Source organism: Lonchura striata, chromosome 1 (genome assembly GCF_046129695.1).
Source record: "Lonchura striata isolate bLonStr1 chromosome 1, bLonStr1.mat, whole genome shotgun sequence".
NCBI classification, from domain to species: Eukaryota; Metazoa; Chordata; class Aves; order Passeriformes; family Estrildidae; genus Lonchura; species Lonchura striata.
Window position 1 is genome coordinate 154,198,749 of NC_134603.1, and position 22,657 is coordinate 154,221,405.

The 22,657-nt window shown below is 43.7% G+C and overlaps 1 protein-coding gene across 3 annotated transcripts in view; it reads left to right on the forward strand.

The window, feature by feature from the left end:
• LOC110474508 (vasoactive intestinal polypeptide receptor) overlaps positions 1 to 22,657 on the forward strand; it is a 120,124-nt gene that overhangs the window by 33,112 nt on the left and 64,355 nt on the right. For all 3 annotated transcript variants that reach the window (XM_077789712.1, XM_077789720.1, XM_077789727.1), the window contains exon 2: positions 11,997 to 12,093. In XM_077789712.1, the coding sequence (XP_077645838.1) occupies positions 11,997 to 12,093 (97 nt within the window). The remainder of the gene's footprint in view (positions 1 to 11,996; positions 12,094 to 22,657) is intronic.

Genomic DNA, 22,657 nt, shown 5'->3' on the forward strand with positions numbered 1-22,657 from the left:
GATTGTTTGGGTTTGGAATGTGGGTATTTCCATCATCTGACACTTCACTGGGGTCATCTGTCCCACCTGGCACTCAGCTGTGTGCTCAGAAGTTTCTGTGGCAGGGGTGCAGCCCTGTCACAGCATCCCTCCATGAGCAGGAAGGTGGTGGGAGCTGCCAGAAGAATTAAGTGTGGCCCTGGGGAGATGTCAGTGCTCTCCTCAGGTGGAAGAGCTGTGTGCATGCCTGGTTTAGACAGTGTGGGTGAACCTGTCATGTCTTATTTGTCACCTTTTCAGGCACTTGGGCTCATGTTACAACCTGTTCAACCTGTGGCTTTAACTCCCTTTTCAGGCACCAGGAGTGGAACCACATTTTGAATTATTCCCATGTCTTCATTCTGACCCTGTGCACAGCACTGTGCAGGGGGAGTGCCGATAGCTTTGTTTACTGAGTCCAGTAATGTTTACTCCTCCAGGACTGTTTAATTCCTCCTAAAATCTATAGTCAGGCTGCTAAGTCCTGATGAGAATGTCCCTCTTCAGATACATGATGTCCTCCATGTGCACTGGCCATTGGGCACAGGAGGGTTATCAAAAATGTCTTTACTCAAAGCTGGCAAACTTAAATGCAATTAGAGACCTTCCTCTAGGAGATCCCAGGACAATCAGTGTTCTCCAGCATGTTCTGTTCTTCTGATTCAGCTCTGTCCGTGTGTCCATCCTGTGCTGGCTTAGGTCAGGATCTCCTCACTTGCTCTCTGCGTGGTTTTCCCCATTTTTGTGAATCCTTTTTCTCTGTGGCAGTGTTGCTCCCTGCAGTCATCCTAACCTTGCTCTGCTTCACTCATTTTACAAATGAGTTGTCCTTTTTTTTCCCACCCTCCTCGACCAAGGGAGGAGAGGTGTCCCTGTCCTAATTCTTGTCGGAGAAGCTCTTGAGCTTGGAGTGGCTCCAAACCACTGGGGCACTTTTGACTCCCTCATTTTTAGGAACAATGGCTTTTTCCTTTGTCCTGAGGATGAGAGCTCATCCCAGCATGTCCTTCTTCCTGGAAGGCCCACCAGGATGCTTCAGACCATCTGTGAAGAACCATTCATAGAGAGCTCTGACAAAAATGCTTTATTATACAAACCCATGAGTAACATGCTCATCCAGAGCCTCGACTGAGCCACTTCTACTCCGTTTGAAAGAGGAAACATTCCTTTTTTTGCCCAATGTCTGAATGAACCAAACTCATCCTGTGCCAACACCTTTGTATTTTTTGTGCTCTCTTTTGTATTTTCTGTGCTCTCCCTTTTAGGGAAGTAGCCCTTTGAGAGTGAATTCTTTGAAATGAGACGTGCTTATGGATGGTTCCAGGAACATACCTGGATTTTCATAGAAAGCTCCTAATAGTGGCACAAACAAACCCTGTTTAGGGCCACTAGCTTAGAATGGAAATGATGTATGAATAGTAAAGTCATCCTGGAATTGCTCTTAGGTTGGTTTGATAAAAGATGTGGAAGGAACTGATAGCCAAGAAGGTTAAAACCTTATCCCAGACTGTGTTCTAGAAGGGCACTGTGGTGGCTGTGGATAACACAACCAATAGGAAGGATTATTTTATGTATTCCTTTTTTCTTGTTTTCTGTTTCTTGTTTCTGTCTCCTCCTGGTTGCTCTTCAGGATGTGATACTGACACACCTTCCACTGTCCCAGGTTGCTCCCAACCCCATCCAACCTGGCCTTGGACATTTCCAGGGATGAGGCAGCCACAAATTCCTCGTGCAACCTGTGCCAGGGCCTCACCAGTGAATCATTTCCTTCCTAATACCCACCCAAAACCCACTCTGTTTCAGTCTGGTCTGTAACATTTCCCTTTGCTGTCCTTAATTGAGTGCATTAAAAAAAACCAAACAGTGAGAAGATGTGGACAGGATCTGCCTCCTCTCCAAACAGTCCCAGAGCTCCAGGTGAAGTCGGTTCTTATTCCAGCTCTGAGGATTTCCAGCAGGAACACGGGGCAAGCCTGGTGTCTGTCACTCCAGCCCTTCCTTTCCTGATAGTGGCGTCACACTGGATTTCTAGACACTCTCAGGGCTTTCACTTCCCCTAAAACTTAAGAGGAGCTGCCTGTGTTCATGTCCAAAACTGTTGTTCCTCAAACCAAACCACTGCAGCTTTTCTGAGAGCTGGAGCAGGCCCAGTTTTCTTTGTCCTTGGTTATAAGTGATGCCCCATACCTGCTGGAGTCCAGCACATCCCTCTGGCTGCCCTGGCTGTCTCCAGACCCTGGCAAGAAGTCAAAAACATCTGTGGCTTCTATTTTAGCCCATGGAAAAAATTGCCAACTCTGTATGAGGAATTACAAGCCACAAGGGTTTGAGTAGTGTGATAGTTGAATTAACACAGGGTGAAAAAGTAGAATTTTGTGGGTTTTAGAGTAGGATTCAGGGGGTCAAGATGGAGGGGTTTGGGCATGTCCTGACCTTCTTCTCTTTCTTATTGTCCTCCATGTCTTGCTGTGATGGTGACACTTTTCTGTTGGTTTAAGGTAGAGACACACTGTCCAACATAGATGATAGGTATTGGCACAATATTGTAAATATAGTACACGTAGTTTTTAGTAAAAAATGTGAACACCACCCTAGAGAGCAAACAGAATTCCATGGTGGGACCTGCTAGACAGACCTTGGTAGGTCAGAGAAAGAATGTTATCTATAAGGAAAAATAAACAGCCTTGAGGAGCTGACCCTACACATTCCAGACTCCTTCTTTGGCTGCGGGGGCTGGGAAATGAGAACTTTTACACTCTTGGGGTCATCCTGACACCCAGACACACCCAGCCTTGCAGGAGGCCTGTGGGGTCCTGTTTTCCAAAGGTTTTGTGGATGTGATCTGTGTACATCAATCCCAGGCAGTGGGAGAGGTCTGGGGAAGGACAGAGAGGAGAAACCTCAAGGACTTCACTGTGGTTTAGGTCAAGCTTTAATTTTGTGCCAGGCTTTGCACTGAGCTCCCACTTGCCAGCTTGTGGATTCTTCTGGACAATCTGACAGATTCACCTCCTCTGGATTTGGGATCCCCTCCACCCAAAAAGCCTTCCCAGCTCTCTGGGGAAGCTGACCAGATCTGAGTTCATCTCCAGAGCTGATGGCCATGGCAGGTGGACCTGCTGGGGGGTGGCATCAGGGCTGGATTCAGGAGGAAAATAAGACTCAGGTGGCACAGCCAGAGTGACCTGGAGGTGCAGTGGGGAGCAGGCAGGGCTGGCTGGGGGCACTCTGAGCCTGCCCAGGGAAAGAATCAGAGGTGGATGGATGGATGGAGGCTGTCAGGAATTGGGATCTGTGGTTTTTCAGTCCCTTCTGAACCTGCATCTGAATTAGGAAACATTTTTCCTGTGCACAGCATGAAGAGGTGGCTGCTCAGGAGATGACTCGGGGCTGGATGAGCAGAAGTTCAGAACAGCATTAACAGCTCACCTGCCCATTCTGCTGGGGCCCAGGGCCTTTCCTGAACAGAGCATGGCAGAGTTGCTGTGTCTTGGAATAAAAAGCCCAGACTGGGAACAAATTAGAGCAATTACAAGTACTCACTCAACTTCTTTATAGGGATCCTTCCAGCTACCATCTCCACAGGCTCTTGGAGAACACTGGGGGGAGGATGGAGCAGTCTGGAGGGGAATTATTCAGTTTAGATGAGCCCAGGTCTGTGAGGTTTGGATTATTTAACTTCAGATATTGGCAGAGTGGGCATCCAACCACCAAGCCTCATGCTCCCTGGATGGAGCAGAACAGGGCAAGGTTTTTTTAATGCCTGTTTCAGAGAATTCCTTCAGTTTGGAGTGACTCATGCCCTGAAAGTTCCTGCTTCTCTCTCCAGGTGAGGAAGGGCAATCAGTGTGAAGATATGTGTCGATGTTTACATTACAAACACATGACTTTTGCCCACAGATCCCCAAATCCCGTTCCTGAGCCCTGAGGGTCAGGCAGGTCTGGATCTGCATTTTCTTTTGGATTCCTGCTGTTCCTGACATTGACTGAGCAGACGCTTTGGAGTTGAAATTCATCCAGAAGGCTTAAATAGTTTAATGGGTAAATTCTGGAACATTTTTATTAAAAAGAACTGTCTTCCCTCAATCAGGCTTCTTAGACCCAAAGAGAAAGGGAAATTAAAAGTAGTCAATGATCAGTAGTTCAGGGGAAAAAACAAGATAATTTGCACTCCAGGTAGTGGAGCTTGCTTCTTTCACTCCTTTCTGTCCCTAATATTTTTTGGGGTTATTATGGTTGTTCCACTCTTTTTTTTCCCTCAGCCATGAGGGATATTGCAGCACTTTGCTCTGTAATTGCAGATCTATGCATTGTGATCCCGGTATTGCAGCATCCCTCTATTCCTGCAGCAGCCTGGATTCAGGTCCTCACTCTTGAAATGTAAATTTTAAGGAATTTAGAGATTTTAGAAGATCTAAGATTTTAGTTACAGATAAGCCTTACCAAAGTTAATTAAAATAAATGAGTAGACCTTGATGAAGTTAAGAGTTGGTAGTTAACTAATAATTGATTGCTTGTCAGCACAATGTTTAGTTAGCTGGGTTTATAATGAAGAATATAGAAACTGGCAAATAGCTTTTAGGAACATAAGACAATTGTGGGCCTCCTCTGTTGTGAAACCAATTGAAGACAAAAAAAGGGAGTTCTACCAAGAGTTCATTTGTCATATTTGCATTGAAAACGTAGAAAGGTCAGAAGGAGGAAGACTTGATTGACTTCCTCATTTTGGGATCCCTTCCCATGAAAGGGACACCGACCTACTTCAAGGAACAAACCATGCATGCTGAATAGCTTTTGAAGTGATTAGGATACAAAGTGTGGAATGGGATGTACCAAAATTATGAATATGTATTTGTATTTTGGGCATTCAATACTTGTATGGATAAAAAGACTCTGTAATCACCTGGAAGCTGCGGTGTGGATTTGGGAGTGATCCCACACACAATAAACACAATAAACACACACTTTCTAACTTTAAACTGTTAGAGAGTTTTTGTCAGTCACAGTTAGATATTGGTATTAGATCAATATCCATATTTTTTAATAAATCACTCTGAGATTCCTGGAGAGGAAACTCAGCCTTGGCTACTCCAGCTGATCATTTAAGGAGCAGAAGGTTCTTACCCAGCCACCAGAGCTGTCTCCAGCACATTTGAATTCACTCAGATGCTGCCTCTCTTTTACTTGTGTGCCATAACTGAAATTCCAGGGTTCTCTTCTCCCTTAAAAACCCCAATTCATTTCTTTTTTTTTTTTTTTTTTTTTTTTTTTTTTCTCCCAGTAGAGGCATTTGCAAGCTTGTCCCTAAGGAGTTAAGGAGCACAGCTGCTCGGCTTCCCTTTCCCTCTGGCTCTCCAAGCCCTTTGCAAAACACTCCTTTTTCCCTGCTCTTCCAACCCCTCCCACAGAAATGGGACAATCTGACTGAAAGAAGGCTCTGGAGCCTCCGAGCTGCTGGAATGATTTGGCCAAGTTGCCTTTGTTTGACAGGGATGAGCTGGGAAAAGACATCTGCTTTCCTTGTCAAACGATGGATCTGTCACTGGCAGGATGATGTTTGGCAGGAAGAGAAAATGGAGAGGTTTGAGCAGCTAAGTGGGAGTCAGGAGATTTGGGCATTTGCCTGCACTTCATTTATTTGGGAAAGTCTCCCAGGGACATGTGCTGCTGCCCATGGTCCCTCACTGGTGGTTAGTCACAGGGAAATTTATTTATTCACAAAAAATCACTGGGTTTGCAAATCCTCCTACAAAGGAGATTTGGGGTGTTTTAAACTTGGATTTGTCTTCCATTCTGTCTATATTACTGATATCTAAAATTTACTTCCTCACATTGTCACGGCATTTGTAACATGGTTTTGGATTCTTACACAAAGGTCCTTCAGAAAAACAAATAATTATAATACTTCATAAATACTCCCTTTTAAAAATTATTTTCCCCAGGCCTCCAGAGCTTTTGCAGCTTTTGACAGCTTTATTGTTGGAAATTGTGTTACTCATCACTATAGAAAAAAAAATCCTTGGTGTCTTCCTTTTGTCATTCTTGCACTTTTACACTGTATTTTTTTGGCTGACTCAGAGGGGTTTTAGGAATAAAGCTGTGTTTTCCTGAGGATGTTTAAAAGGAAAAAAAATAATCTGAAAATGTAGTTTTAAGACAGAGTTCAATGAAGTTAGGAAAGAAATCAGAGCCAGGGTGGTTTTGAGAGAAGTTCCTTCAGTCCTGTGTTCCTACAAATAATGAGTATGGATGAAAGCCAGAGGGAGGTTGGATTTCTGATGCTTGAAATAAGACCTGCCTGCTAAAATCTTTCATTTACTTTGTGGCTTATGTAAGAAAGGGTTAAAAAACTTCATCTCCACCTCGAGCAGTGACTGAAGTCAAGTTACAGAAACTCTAGGAAGGGAACTTGCTCTTGTCTTATTGCATTCCTGTTCTCACAGAAGCTGTAGGGATGGGGAGAAATTGTCACTCAGAGCTGGAAGTGAACCTGTGTCTGCTTCCACTGAGCTGGACAGAAATGGGTGAGGGGTTGGATTGCATCACCTGAAAAATTTTCAGTTCTTCTCCTCCTCTGTTTGACCCCAAATTCTGTTATCACTGTGGTCACCCTGGTTCTCATCTCTGGAGGCTCCATCCAGAGAATTCCATGTGAGCCCAGGAACAACCTGGGTGTTGGATTTTTGTTTTTGATTTAGAGATGGTGTAATGAAGAGGTGCTTAAAAAACTTTTAATTTTAGTTTTATGTGAAGAGTGAGATACTACAGGTGTTATAATTCACATTATTATTAGAAGCTAACTATTTTTCAGTTATAATACATTATAAATGTTTCTTGGCTTATCAGCTTTTGCTACACTGTGTTGTAAATGCTTTAAAGCCAATCATCTAAAATTACCCCTCCTGGGTCCTACTACAATGCATCTTTCCTAGTTCTATTTCTCCAAAATATCTGGTCTTATTTGTAAAATTATCTTTTGAAACTTGCTTCTAGCTCCATTTCTCTCTCAACACTGTCTTGTTCTATGGTACTTGTAAGCCAGCATTTCTTATCTCGAGGTTTGCACAGGGATGCACACACTGTGTGAGCCTTCTGTCAGGCTTGGGGAATTCCCTACAAATCCACTTCCCACACCTGGGATCAGGAGAAAGGGACACATCGAGGCTCAGAGCCCTTCTTCTGTGACTCCCACCTGTCTCTGAGGAGCTGCCACGTGTCCCCTGGATATTCTGGCCCCGCAGCTGAAACTAAATATTTCTGCAGCTCCTTCAGTCTGTGGCAACCCTTGGAATTGTATTTCATTAAAGAGTGGACACAAAGGTTTAATTTGCAGCAGCAGACTGCACAGTAATCCTCTAACAATTCCTGGGATCTGTTGGGAAGGAAAACTCTCATTAATAAAGACTTTGGTTACAACTCCTTGTTACGTGAGCGTTGCTGCAGAGCTCAGGGCTGCAAGAAATCACATCCAGAAAAACATTCCCTTCATCTTTCTGCTCAGGTATCAGATTGGAAAAACCCCTGACAAGCCCCCCACAGCTTTACAGGGTGTTCTGGGCATGCCAGGAGGGATTTGTGAGGGGTGGTTACCACGTTTCAGCTTCACCCATAATGGATATTCCCAAGAAACTGGATTGCAGTTCACCCTCTGATGTTATCGTGAGCTAACCAGAGCTGATCATGCCTTTTGCTTTGTATTTATTTTTTGGATGGGAAAAGTGAACTCATGTGCTCCCAACCCTTTGTCTGTGTGGCCAGTTTTCACTGCAGTAAAAGAGGCCAAAGCCCAGAATTTCTGCCTTTTCTATAGGGAAAAAAACCAAACAGAGCAACACAACATAGTAAAAAACAACCTGGAAATGGAGAATTAGTAAAGTGAGTTTGTTCAAAGCTGTCTGTAAAGTCTAATTCAACTTTTCCAGGAGGAATAGACCAAAGAAAGATAATTTAGCTCTTCCTCCAGGGAATATGCCCTTTGCCAGGCAGGACTCAGTTCTTCAGGGCTCTTTCCAACCATGAGCATTTTGTCACCTGGGAGGGGAATTAAGGCAGCTGAACTTGTTCCCTGCTAACCCCCCCAACAAAAAAACCCACACTTTGTTTCCTAATGATGTCCAAAATTGTGATCTTTTTGGGTTATTTTTATTCCATCTGCCTTTGTCAGCCTGTATCAGTGACTGCTGTGACATGTGGGGGTTATTTCTGTTATCACTGAGCAGGTTGAAGGAGGAATGACAAATGATAGTTATTTATTTACTGATTTAGTTAATATGCAAAATGAGCCATAAACTCGAAGCCGTCCAGTGTGAATCTGTTTGTTGCCCTTGATTGAGTTAAAGGTCTGTGGACATTAAATTCACACATCACTGACCTTTTCCAGCTGAGTGCTGGGTATTTAAGTTTGAAGCCATCCAACCACAGGCAGTGGAGTGGGATGAAAGCCTTCAGAGCTGGTGTTTGCTTTTCTCTGTGGACTTGGAGGAATGGTTAAAAATCCAGGTCAGACTAAACACACAGCTCTGACTCAGCTAAAATTGAGGATGATGTGTCCCACTGACAGAGAAGCTCAGACACATCCCACTCTTTCTTTATGGGATCATAAAATCATTAAGGCTGGGAAAGATCTCCAGGATCATCCAGAGGAGTCATTGCCCAGCAGTACCAAGGCCACCGCTGGCTGGCTCATGTCCCCAGGTGCCACATTTACATGGCTTTTAAGTATCTCCAGAGGATTGGTGACTCAACCACTGCCCTGGGCAGCCTGTGCAAGGATTAACCCTTTCAGTGAAGAAACTTTCCCTAATATCCAAATTAAACATTCCCTGGTGCTAATTGAAGCCCATCTCTCTTGTTCTGTCACTTCTTACTTGGGAGAAGAGCCACACCTGGCTGTCCCCTCCTGTCAGGAGCTGTGCAGAGCCACAAGGTCCCCCCTGAATCTCCTTTCTCCAGGCTGAGCCCCTTCCCAGCTCACTCAGCCCCTCCTGGGGTTCTGTTCCCTTCCCTGGACACGCTCCAGCCCCTCAGTGTCATTCTTGTCATGAGGAGCCCAAAACTGACCCCAGGATTGGAGGGGTGGTCCCACCACTGCCCAGCACAGGGGACAATTCCCACCCTGGTCCTGTTGGACACCCAATTCCTGATCCAGTCCGAGTGCCACTGCCCTTCCTGCCCACCTGGGCTCACGTTCAGCTGCTGTCACCAGCACTCCCAGGACCTTTTCCAGCCCCTCTGCCTCAAACTGCAGTTTGGCTTGGAGTTGTTGTGAGCACCCAACTTCTCTAAAAGCTCACAGGAAGTCAGCACCAGCACCACAAATCCAGGATCTTCTGTATTTTGGTATTTAGCTGCTGGAGACTTTTTTTCAGAGTTTTGCCCAACATAGATATATTTTCTTTTGGATTGTATGGCAAAAAACAAGATATTTTAAAAATTCTATGTATATTTAAGTCTACCTGAGCGTGTCACAAGCTCACTTTTCAAAACAAAGCCTCATTTGTTTTTTAAAGGTGATAAAACCAGTTAATCAGAAATAAATATTGGACCATTGAGGTGAATATACAGTTATCCAGCTCAGGCATGGGATTTTGGTGAAGGGAAGAAGTGGCAGTGAATTGCTAATGTGCTTGGTGTAAAATCTACTGCCTAAAAATATTCAGATATATTGTAGAACTACAGAGTGCTTTGCCAGCCCTGATCAAAGTTAGAGTTGTATGAATTAATTTATAAAGTGAAAACCAGAGGTATTTAAAGATGTAAGATGAATTTGGCAAATGTTTAAGTCCAGAGAGTTAAAACTTCCCCTTGAAAAAGTCAGAATATTTTGAAAACATTTCAATCTTTATTTTTCCAGCAAATGTTCTGCAGATCTCTCACAGTTCCCCCCGTGCCTTTTTAAGGTTAAAATAAAATGGCAAGAAGAACTGTAAATAAAAACAAAATAACTCTATGGTATTTCAGATGAGCCAAGATGAAATTTCCAAAGATCTGTTTCCCTTTGGGGAAAATAAATATTTGAGAATGAAGACAACTCCAAATGACTCCCCTTCTTCTAGTGTTTGTATTTTTGTTTCTTTTTAATTTGACTAGAAAACCACAATTATTTGTTTATACACTACTAATCAAGGCCCATTCCCTACCTAAAGGAAATTAAAATCTAAACCAGGCATGGCATGAAACAGGGAAGAGAGCAGGATAGGTTAATAGGAAATGGTAAGATTAATGTGTTAAATTATTTTATAGTCTTAACCCAAGTTCACATCAAACAATTGTTCCTTCAAAGGATTGCTGGAATTTTTTTTTTGTCTTAAAACCTTGAATGGCAAATATATCAACAGAACAATAACTCAATGCATTTTGAAATGAGACAGGAAATTATTTTTTTTTTCTTAATTCATTTTTCTCTGCCTATTTCTGATGAAAATATATGATTATCCCAAAACCCTCAAGAGGGGACACTGAATCAATCACTCCTCCTGTCTCCTCATGATCTGTTCCTGAAGTTCACCCCACGGATGTTTTTTCCCACATTACATTTAACAGGGACAGTATAAACTCAAGCCAAGGTTTGGCTCTCTTGACATCATTCCCTTCTCTCCACCTCTTTGCAGTTGGGTTTCTGAAAAGTTTTTCCCCTTTCCAATCCCTTTAAAAGAGCAGGGAGCAGCCTCAGCTTCTGCCCATTGCAATGGTCAAGTTGTCCCCTCCAAGCTCAGAGTGTGTTGGTGACGAGGGGACACTGAGATATGTGTGAGTTCCTTTTTTTGGAGTGAAAATCACCATTTCCATGTTTTATGACTGAGGCAGTTCATGAATTGCACATTGTGAGCAGTCTACAATTAATTACCTGAACATTTGTGGCCGTTGTTGTATTACAAACACAACTTGATTAGGGCTGGCTGAGGAGAAACCACTTGAGAGGGAAAAAGCCTTGTCACTGGGAATTTCCTGCTTTTTAGCTCCTTGATCTCCTAATCTGCATCAGAGATTCTGTTCTTATTTGATTTGGGGTTTGTTGTGCTTTGAATTAGCGTGAGAGCCAGGGAATAAACCACGAAGCACAGATCCCACTGCTCCTGGCATAAATATTGAAGATGCCCTGCCCTACATAGCTGCTGGTGTTGGTTAGCCAGGAAGGGTTTCCAGAGTATGAAACAGCAGAATTGCTCCTGATGTGTTGAAATCCAAAATGCAGGGAACTCTCAGAACTTTGGGCCTGTAAGCCAATGCTTAGAATTAAACCCAGGGTTTGATGAGACCTTGGAAAAGGCTTCTAAACTTAGGTGCTACAAGTGAGAATGTGGATTTGTGGTTTAAAGCAGAGACACGTTGAGATAAGTAAAGTTTAGATTTTTAGAGTTTAAGATATAGAAAAAAGAAAAGTAGTTACAGAGGTAAACAAGGAGTTTAGAATGCAACACTGTAGGTTTGTGTTCATAACACGATTGGCTAAAAAAAGCTCACACTGTAGCATGAGTCCATAAGACTAAATATTTAAGGATTGGGTCAAAAACATAAATATCCTTTTTGGCAGTGTTTTATTGGTCAATAACTCCTTAAAAGGTCTTATAACTAAGAAGGTCTTGTGACCTTCTGAGCCGTGCTGTAATGATGTGAGCTGAGCTCACTCTTCCTGTCTGTGTAGAGGATAAAAAAATTGAATTGTTTTTCATGATGTGGTTTAGAGGTCCTGTCTCCAATTCCTTCCAAAATTCCCCATAAGGGAATTATCATGCTGATCATCAAGAAAAAAAAATAGGTTGTGTGGGTTTTTCCTAAAGAAATGGAGGGGAATCCTGATTTTTCAGCAGGCTCTGGGTTGCTCTCCCTCCTCTTGAGCGAGCACAAGATAAGGCTGGGTGCACATCTGTGCAATGGTCCTGGAGAGCTCCAGCTTGCTCCACGAGGACATGAATGCCCAGGAATGCCTCCCTGAGCATGGGCTTTGCTCACTGTGTCCTCCTGTGCCCTCCCTGCAGGTGTCCAGCACGCGGCCCGAGTGCAGCATCATGCAGGAGATCGAGGAGGAGCGCAGCCAGTGCCTGGCAGAGCTGACCTGGGACAACCAGACCTCAGGTATGGCAACACTTCTGTCTTTCCTTGGCCAGCAAACCTGTCTGAATCTGAGGTATTGATGATTCTGAGATTGTAGAAAGTCTCTGTCTGTCTGCCCCCTGCCAAAGCAGAAGCCATAATTGGTCTGTGCTGGTTTCCAGGTTGTTTATTCTGTTTATCTCTCACATGTTCTGCTGCCCTGCCCAGCTCTGTCCTGCAGGGCAGCGTGTGGGGCTCTGCCCTCAGTGGGATGTGACAAACATTAAATACCAGAAACTCCCTGGGCTGGATTTACAATAACGTGCCAGTATCTGTCACCTACGTTGGACAGTGTGTCCCCAGCCTGAACCAACAGAAAAATGCCAACACCACAGTGAGACATGGAGGGCATGAAGAAGGAGAAAAAGGACAAGGCACACCCAATTTCCTCCATCTTGTCCCCTTTGGACCCCTCATCTAGAATCCTAAAATTTTACTTTTGTACCCGTGCCACACTTAATTATTACTTATACCAAACACTCAGAGCCTGTAATTCATCCTGTAAGATTGAAAACTCTTTTCCATGGACAGAGATCACAGCCAGTGTCGCTGGGGGCTATGCACAGGGGGGTCCCAAACCTGCCAGGGCAGCCAGAGTGAAGCTCTGGATTCCCACACAAACCCACCTCCCCCAACCTCACACCTGCCTTGTCCTGGCCATTTCCCAGCCCTTCTGCTGCTGGAGCAAGGATTCCTCCAGCTGCTCTTCAGGAGGGAGAGAAATGGGTGCTTCCAAAGTCAGCCAAGAGTTCCAGCAGCTCTGCAGCTTCCCTTGCAGCCTCCTGGCTGGAAATGCCTGACTGAGGTGTTTCAGTGAGTTTAATCAGTTGTCCACCTTCCTGAACTGGATTTTTTACGATTTTTCCTTGGGAATTGAAATCCATAAGTTCTCCAAAGTCTTGGATCACTCTAAGGGAAGTCATTGTGACCATCTCCTTTGGTTTAACTGGCCTCCCTTCCCTGTGCCAAAACTGCTCCTGTCCTGGGGGTGAGCAGGGGGTGCTCCAAGGCTGTGAAGTATTTCTGGAGTTGGGACAGGCAGCTGAGATCCTCTCTGTGGCAAGCACATTTCTCTCCCTCTCAGGATTTTTCATAGAAGTACACACAGAGAGAAATGAAAGAGAAAACAATTTCTATTTCTGCTCCTTGATTTTCCTATGTGGAATGTGTTTGGAGAATTGTTTACCTGGGGTGATGGCTTGGTTGGATTCTGGTGAGGATTGTTTGAGCCTGATGGACAATCCAACCCACCTGGGGCTGGACTCTCAGAGAGGATCACGAGTTGTGTTAGAGTTAGAGTCAGAGAAAGTAGTATATAGTTTTAGTATCCACCTTTTATATAGTATATTAATATATTTTAGCATAGTTATAATAAAGAAATAATTCAGCCTTCTGAATTGAGTCAGACATCCTCATTTCTTCCCATTGGGTTCACCTGCATTTACAATACCTCTCCTTGTTCATGGAGCACTCACCACACTGAGAAATCCCCCTGGAAGGGTCTCCAGTCTCCTTAACCTTCTTCCTGCTTCAATAACCAGGAAATGAGGGAGGTTTTGGTGCTGCTCCATCCCATCCAACCCTGTCCTGCAGCAGAGCTGTCAGAATCCCAAATTAAGGCATCCAGTTGGATCTCTCCCCCTCCAAATGCCTCTTTCAAGTTACCAACCCAGTGTCTGTCAGCAAAAGGTGTTTAGAGACCTAGGTGAGACTGCCAGGATCCAAAAAGAAGGGATCATTTTTCTGGGAAAAGGGCTGGGAAGATGAATCTGAACTCCTGCTTGAGATGTTCATCCCTCCTCCCAAAAGAGGGAAAAGTGGAAGAGGAAACTCTACATTGGCAATGTTTGCAGCCAGGCCACAGAGTGAAGGGCTGAGCTGATGGAGCAGAATCCTGGGACAAGCTGATCCCAGGAGGAGCTTCTCTGGATGCCAGGAAGGCTTTTAGCCCCTGCTCTTATCTACTGAGGGATGGTTGTCTTTGATTTGGAAGCTGTTTCAAGTGCCCCTGTACAGTTAAATGGAGCCTTTTTAAGATGTGCTCTTCTCGAATCCAGTGAAGGGAGAACTCAGGGTGGATAAAAAGCTTAATCTGAAAGCCAGCTAAATGCTTCATTTCGTTTTCATGGATATTTAAAGAATTTAAATTAAATATAATACATTAAAAGGAGAAAAATTTGTTGAAGAGATTATGCTTTTTTTTTGCTTTTCTAAAATGATTTTTCTCATTGGAAAGTATAGTCCAAAACAGCTTCTTTTTTTTTTTTTTTTTTTTTCCCCGTAACAAGAGAATTAAACCATTGGAAGTATTTTTCCCAATTCTGAAGTAAAGACACACAGCCATGTTGCAAGTCATTAATACCCAAAGCAAGTATATGGCAATCCTTTGGAGGGTTTTTTCCCTTGATGGAATGCTGGAATATTGGACTTGGATAAAGCTGCAATTTTCACCAGTCACTTCTGATGAATTGGACTGATTCAGAAATTGCAGATTTAAGCACAGGAAAATGGCTTTGTCCATGGAGACAGTTCTGCAACTGGAATGACAAGGGGGAATGGCTTCAAACTGAAAGAGAGCAGGTTTAGATTGAGTGTTAGGAAGACATTCCTTCCTGAGAGGGTGGTGAGGCCCTGGCACAGGGTTCCCAGAGCAGCTGTGGCTGTCCTTGGATCCCTGGAAGTCTCCAAGGCCAGGCTGGACAAGGTTTGGAGCAACCTGGGATAGTGGAACATGTTCCTGCCCATGGAAGATGATTTTAAAGTCCCTTCCTTTGTGGAAAGCATTTGGCATCCAGTTGCCCCAAAACCTCAGCAGGTATTTAGGAGCTCAGTACCGACTTTATCATCCAGACACTCACAACTGCCCTGGAGGCAACAGAAAAAACCAGATTTGTTGTCTCTTGAATGGGTGACTGTGGATGAATGCATGGAGAGCTCTGTTTTACGTGCTGTGTGCACAGGTAATTTCCAAATGCCTCCACAGGATGTGTTTCCCCTTCAGAGTGTTCACAAGTAGGCCAAGGAATGTGTTATTCTGGAGTGGGGCTCCATAACTCAATAAGTGTGGCTGAGCTGTAAAATCAAACTTTGAACTTTGATAGGTGGGGCAAGGGGGGATTTTGTTGGGGAGAAATCTCATGAAGGTGATGATATGAGATCATATGAAGGTGATGACTGTTTCATCTGAGTGCTGTTGGGAAGAGAAATCCTACTAAAACTCTGAGGAAAAACATGATTTTAACCCAGTTCCATCCCCCAGAACAGGAGGATGGAAAACAATGGAGGCTCCCTGTGATCTGCAGTGTTAACCTTTGATTTATGGCCAGGTGGTTGTGTTGCCTTCTGTAATTCCCACCCTTTTCAGGAAAGGGAGAATCACTTGAGGTTTAACGAGCAATTCGTTATCCTTTCTAATCAAATGAGTGGAAATAAACACAATGTCTGGGTACATTCTGGAAAGAAAGCTTTGTTTAGGAGCCATTATCAATTGTATTGATCAGAGGGGTTTAATCACAGCTGTAATTTGATGTGTCAGGCAGATTAGTCATTTCTTGAGAGCACTTGATGGTGCTGAGGTTGATCACTGGCTTGGGTTAAGCAGGTAGATTTCCACTGATAAACAATAACATTCTTCTTAACCCTCTTTTTTTTTTTTTTGTCTTCAAACACCCACACCTTCCTCACAGGAGCTGAAATCCAGGTTTCTTTTCAGATTAAATTTCTTCCTTCACTGGAAATGCCCAAATCCAGGTTGGACAGGGCTTGGAGCAACCTGGGATATTGGAAGGTATCCCTGACCTTGGCAGGGGTTTGGAAGGAGATGATTCATGTAAATCTATTCCCTTTTAGGGTGTGGCTCAGTATCTGTGGATTTACCCATCTCTGAGGAAGTTTGACAATTGCACTTGATAATTTTAAAGGTCTCTTCCATCCCTGTTGATTCTGTGATTCCACAGTCCAGGGGTCACTAAATATTGCCTTGTCAGAATCTGAGGTGTTGATGATTCTGAGATTGTAGAAAGTCTCTGTCTGTCAGCCCCCTGCCAAAGCAGAAGCCATAATTGGTCTGTGCTGGTTTCCAGGTTGTTTATTCTGTTTATCTCTAACATGTTCTGCTGCCCTGCCCAGCTCTGTCCTGCAGGGCAGCGTGTGGGGCTCTGCCCTCAGTGGGATGTGACAAACATTAAATACCAGAAACTCCCTGGGCTGCATTTACAAGAACGTGCCAATATCTGTCACCTACGTTGGACAGTGTGTCCCCAGCCTGAACCAACAGAAAAATGCCAACACCACAGTGAGACATGGAGGGCATGAAGAAGGAGAAAAAGGACAAGGCACACCCAATTTCCTCCATCTTGTCCCCTTTGGACCCCTCATCTAGAATCCTAAAATTTTACTTTTGTACCCGTGCCACACTTAATTATTGCTTATATCAAACACTCAGAGCTGGTAATTCATCCTGTAAGATTGAAAACTCTTTTCCATGGACAGAGATCACAGCCAGTGTCTCTGGGGGCTCTGTCCAGGGGGTTCCTGACCCCTGCCAGGGTCCCAGACCTGCCAGGGCAGCCAGAGGGAAGCCCTGGATTCCCACATTGCCTGACTCTGATGAGAAGTTTATTTAATTTGTTTCCCAGCACAGGAAAGGCTGCAGAAGATGCAGTGAGGGGGAAATCCACAGGGAAACGCAGTTGAAGCTGGCAGTGAGTACACAGGAGAACCAAACAGCACCAAGATCAAAGTCTGGGCTTTTGAGGAAGTTTGTAGCCATCAGAGGACACCCAACAACCTCTCTGCAGGTGTGCAGGAAGGAGAATATTATGGTCTTGGTGGCAGGGCTTGCCCAGTTTCTGGAAGGGTGTGTGGGGTGCAGTTGTGCTGCAGCTCAGGGCTGGGTTTGGTGATGTGCATTCCTCTGCTCTGTGTTTTTCCCATGCTGAAATAACTGGCAGAGACATCAAATGCAACATAGGATTCAACACAGGGGTGGGTTCTTTGCCATTAAAATCAGGAATAGGTAGACCAGATTCACATGGGCAAACAGCCATGGCATGGGAATGACTTTAGGCAAGGAATTTTCCCTTGGTTTTGGGCATCTCTGGTGTGCTCTGGCCAGGTCTAGGCAGCTCTTTCAGGATGTGATGAATCCTGTTCAGATTTTGCCTGTTGTCAAGATATTTAAAATGAGGGGATATTTAAATATTTAAAATCTTAATGAGCAGCTCAGGTGTGTTGGGAAAAAAACACATTTCACAGAAAATTTCTGTGTTGTGCTGGTGTTCAGTGGCTTGGAGGGGATTTGGCCAGCTGAGGTGAAATCATGGCAAGGGGGTTGAACAAGATGACCTTTAAAGGTCCCTTTCAACCCAAACTCTTCCATGATTCTGTGTTTCAGAAGGGAGGAATGCAATCCCAGCCTCACTGAAAATTGGGATTTAGCTCCAGGTGCTTTTCCAGCTGGGATATATGTGTGCAACACAGTGGCTGCTCAGCTGACAATGCACTGAGCAGGAGGGAAGCTCTCCCAAGGGCTGGGATAAGGGGCTTTGCTTCCCAAAAAACTCTTTTTTGTTTTTTGGGGTTTTTTTTGAGAAAACTTTGTTTCTCCACGGTTTTCATTTACAAACAGTTCAGCTTAAACTGAAGCACACAAACAAAATGCTAATAAATTTTTAAAAGTAGCCCTCTCTTTTTTAAAAAGGCAGGAAAATCAATCAGGTCTAGGTCGGCTGGCTCAGCTCATTATCGTTGATCCCATTATTGCTAATTAATTTGCTCTGCAATCAGATACTCTTTCAGAAGCAGGAGAGTTATTTAGGGGATAACAGCTGAATAGGGAACCATGATTTGTGTCTGGCTGGGATGAGCAGCTCTGGACACCAAGAGCTGTGTAGGAAGCACGGCCTTCGTGGCATCACAGAAACATGGAATGGTTTGGGTTGGAAGGGACCTTAAAGATCATCTCATTCCAACCCCCTTCCATGGGCAGGGACACCTTCCACTGTCCCAGGTTGCTCCAAGCCCCATCCAGCCTGGCCTGATAGACCTAGTCCTTCAGCACTGTAGTTTTTTGTTTGCTCTCTAGGCCTATCTGTCTTGGAAACAGAATAAAAGCCAATAAAAAAAGTCTGAAAAATTGAAAACATGGGAAAAATAATAGTGCCATTCCCCCTCCCAATGCCTGTCATATCTGCTTACCCAGCACATGGCTCACACTTGTGAGATAAAAATGAGTTCTGCAAGCTCATCATCACCACTGTGACATGGAAAAAAATCCAGGTGAGAAATGGCCCATGCTGTTTGAACACTGCTTTTGCTGTTCCACAGTGGAGGCTGGCTAAAAAAGCCAAATTTGGAGCCTGGGGGGGATCTCTGTCAGTCCTCCCTAAAAAAGTCCAATCAAGTTTCATGGGAGGAGAAGCAGCGAACATATGGAAATTAAAAATCAAGCTGGAAAAAAACATTGATGAAGTTTAAATTAGGAGCCTGTTTATTCATTACCATCTGTTTATAGTGCAGCAAGATAAGAAATAATTAATAGTTCCTTGCTTGGAAAAGTTCAAGTGAATTCTCACCTCCCTGTTGCATAAACCCCCCTGGAGGAGAGGAGGTGCCAGTGGGATTTGTGGGATAATCCTGTTATCAGCAGCTCTCCAGGTGCTGGAGAAGGCTGATCCAGCTCAAAAATTCCAGAGAGTGTCCAAACCAGGGTGGGGAAAAATCTGTGGATTTGGCATTTGAGGATGTGCATCAGTGGTGAACACGGTAGTGCCAGGTTGGTGGTTGGATTTGGTGACCAACCTCAAGGATTCTCTGATTCTGTCATTTCAGAGCTGTGTTGAGCTCTCATAAGTCTTGTGCCATATTCATCAACCTCTTAAAAAATCCTGGGACAACAGGATTTGTCTGTTGGTCTGCTAAATCAAACCCTAAAACAACATATTAAAAAAATCCAGTTTAGATCAGTCTAAAATGTGTTTGATCTTGATGGTCTCTCTAAAGGCAAAAGGACCTGCTGGACTTTTCGCCACATTCTCTTTTATTAATTTTTAATTTAATATTTAATTTTGCTGCAAATTTTGCCACATTCTCTTTTATTAATTTTTAATTTAATTTACTTTTTTCCCCTATTACTCCAGTTTAAGTGACACAAAGGGTCTCTTAGCTTCATTCTTGCACTGAGCAACTCCCAGGTGTGACATCAGTCCCCTCCATTCCTTGGCAGGGTGGCCTCTCCTACAAGAGTAGAAAATTCAGCCATGGGACATCAAGACCTTAAACCTCAGACTCTCATGTATGATCAGTATCAAAGTCAAGCTCCCTTTTATTTAACAGGAATTTTTCTCCCAGTTCTTTGGCAACGATCACAATACACAGTAGGACAGGTCCTTCCAAATGCTCTTCCTTCACTATTCCCTCATTTCTTTGGGACTCTTGCCAAACCCTTTCATGCTGCAGCTCTTACAGAGGTGGATCCCACTCCCCAAAAATTCAAAATAAAGAAATCTGCCATGGGTTTTTAGTGAGAACTTTTGCAGACCCTGCTGTGAAAGCTGAAACATGAGGAAGGAGCAGCATTGTCACAGTGGTAAAACCAGCCTGAACCTTCAGAACCAACCCCAGGCTTTGCTGCTTTGATCCAGCCTGAAGCTGATGCTGTTCTTCCAGACCAGGAGTTTCTTTCTGAGAAAACAGTAATCAGCAAAATTGTCCTTAAAAATGGTTCTTTTTCTGTCCATCCTTGCTCCATGGGCAAACAGCCATGGCATGGGAATGGCTTTAGGCAAGGGATTTTCACTTGGTTTTGGGCATCTCTGGTGTGCTCTGGCCAGGTGTAGGCAGCTCTTTCAGGATGTGAAGGATCATGTTCAGATTTTGCCTTTTGTCAAGATATTTAAAATGAGGGGATATGTAAATATTTAAATCTTAGTGAACAGCTCAGGTGTGTTAGGAAAAAAAAAACCACATTTCACAGAAAATCTCTGTGATGGTTTTCAGTGGCTTGGAGGGGATTTGGCCAGCTGAGGTGAAATCATGGCAAGGGGGTTGAACAAGATGACCTTTAAAGGTCCCTTTCAACCCAAACTCTTCCATGATTCTGTGTTTCAGAAGGGAGGAATGCAATCCCAGCCTCACTGAAAATTGGGATTTAGCTCCAGGTGCTTGAAATTGGGATTTAGCTCCACATCTCCCGTGAGCACTGCTAATTCCCAGTTCAATTTTGGGGATGTGATTCAGTGGTGAACACGGTGATGCTGGGTTAACTCTTGGCCTCAATGACTTCAAAATGTTTTTTTCCGACCTTAATAATCCCAAGTTTCCAACAATGGTCCCTCAGTTGCTTGGCTGAGTCCACCCACCAAAAACAGGATGAAATTCCAGCACAGACCCACACAGCACCTCATCACCCCTTCCTGTGGAGTTCAGAGCTGATTTTCACCTTGACCTCACCTTTCCACGGATATTAAGATATTCCTGCATCTGTTTTCTGCCTTAAAACACAGCAGGGGTGGAGGCTTTGCCTTGCTTTTGCCTGATGCTCACTCCAGGCTGGGAGCTCTCTAACAAGCAGCAGGGTTTGTTTGACTTGGGAACAGCTGTCCCAGGGTTTGTCAGGATCAGCAGCCACTTAGTGGACATAAATTTATGTTGGAAAAGGCATTTTAGTTTGGAGAATGTGCCACACTTTTAAATGCGAGCAGAAGTTTTGGTTCTTTTTTTATTTTTAACATAATAGATAAATGCACACAGCTTTAGCTGTGCTAAGAGGTTATAGAAATAAGGAGAAAGTGGCCTTGGTGCAATGTAAAATAAATTCCAAGTATTTTCAAAGCTCTGGATAACAGCTCAGATTAAATCCATCCATGCAGAGGTTTTATTTCTGACAGCAGCCTGTGTTTGTCCCTCGAGATTTTTTGGTTAAAAAGACTCTCCATCCTCATCTTTTTATTTAATTTTTGTATTAATATTTACTGTATCAGAGCACTTTCATGTTGGTATCCACCCTTTTTACCTGGGATAAGTACACTGGGGAATATTGCACACACCAAAAGTTGGGAGAAGCATTCCTAGAGGTTGAGTCTCTCATCTTTACTATGAATTTCTCTCTGGAGATTCCAACGTGGGAACAAAACATCTAGGAAGGTACCTAAATTCAAAGTCTGATTTTTTATAAATCCAGTTGTCCACAGCTCCTGGAAGAGCAGAGGGCTTTGAGTGAGGAAACCCTGGAATAATCCTTTAAGCATGCTGTGTGTCAGAGCACTGGAGATCTTGTTTAGAGGCTGCTGAGGAGATAAATCATGATTTTGGCAACACCCTGTGGAAACCTTCGTCTTAAATCTTGGATCTTTCCTTTCAGTTTACATCTTCTGGAGTTAGGCAGAAGAGCTCAGCTCACAAATTTGATTTATGAAAAAGAGGGATTAAAAAAACCAAGTGTTTATTTAGTATGTTGGTTTAAAAAGGGCTGAAAGATGACAATTTTTTTTAAAAAACAAAATTGTTTCCCAATAGATGTTGATGGAAAATCTCATAGGATTTTGATGCTTAAAAATCATCTTCCAGCAACAGCCACTGGTGATTTCTTTCATGTTGATTAGACTGACTCAGTCCTGGGGGTTTTAAGGTGAGGTTTCTTTCTTATGTCTTTGAGTCAAGTTTCTGCAAACATTTAGGAAGAAAGTTATTTTTTAATATATTCCTCTGGAGTGCCTGGACAGCTTCTACTTGCAGAAGTATAAACCAGGTTTAATAGTAATTAATGGTGTTCTTGTTATAGAATCATGGAGTTGTTAAGGTGGAAAAGATCTTTAAGATCTTCAAGTCCAGCTTGTGGGAAAAATGAAATCTTGCCACAGATATTGAGGCAAAGTCCAAAGCAAACTCTTTTCATTCATCCTGAATTTTGGGATACTTTTTGCTTTCTGTGATTGCTTTTCTGCTGGACTGGAGCTGCAAATCCCTCAGTGAGTGATGAGCAAAGGAGCAGCAGAGCAGCAGCAGAGCTCCTGGGTGGTGGGAAGGAAATGCCACCGTGCCAGGGTGGCAGCATTGTGGCTTTCCTGCAGCTGCTTGGCTTCTGTGTCACATCCTGCCTGCAGGGCTGGAGGCAGAAAATACCCAAATTCAAGCTGGGAGGGGATGGGGTTGCTGCAGAGCAGAGTGGTGATACAAATAAAAAATAAATTAAAAAAAAAAAAGAAACAAGAAAAAATAATAAAAATTAAAAATAAATAAATAAATAAATAAATAAATAAAAAATGTGATGAGATGGAGCTGGTGGAAGGAGAGATGCCCAAAGGATGCTGGAGTGTGAGTGGGACTGGGAACAGGAGGGCACAGCAGTGACTTTTTCAGGGAAGGGAGGGAGGGTGCATTTAGTGAAACCTCAGAGCCAAAATAGCCCCAGAAAACCCAATCTGTCACAGAAAAATAGGGTAAAGCCCTAGTCTGCTGGGTGGGGTAGAATTAAACCCACCAAAATACAGGGGCAAATGAGGGAGCTGTTTCCATGCTGGAAGCTGCTGAATAGGCTGAGACACTT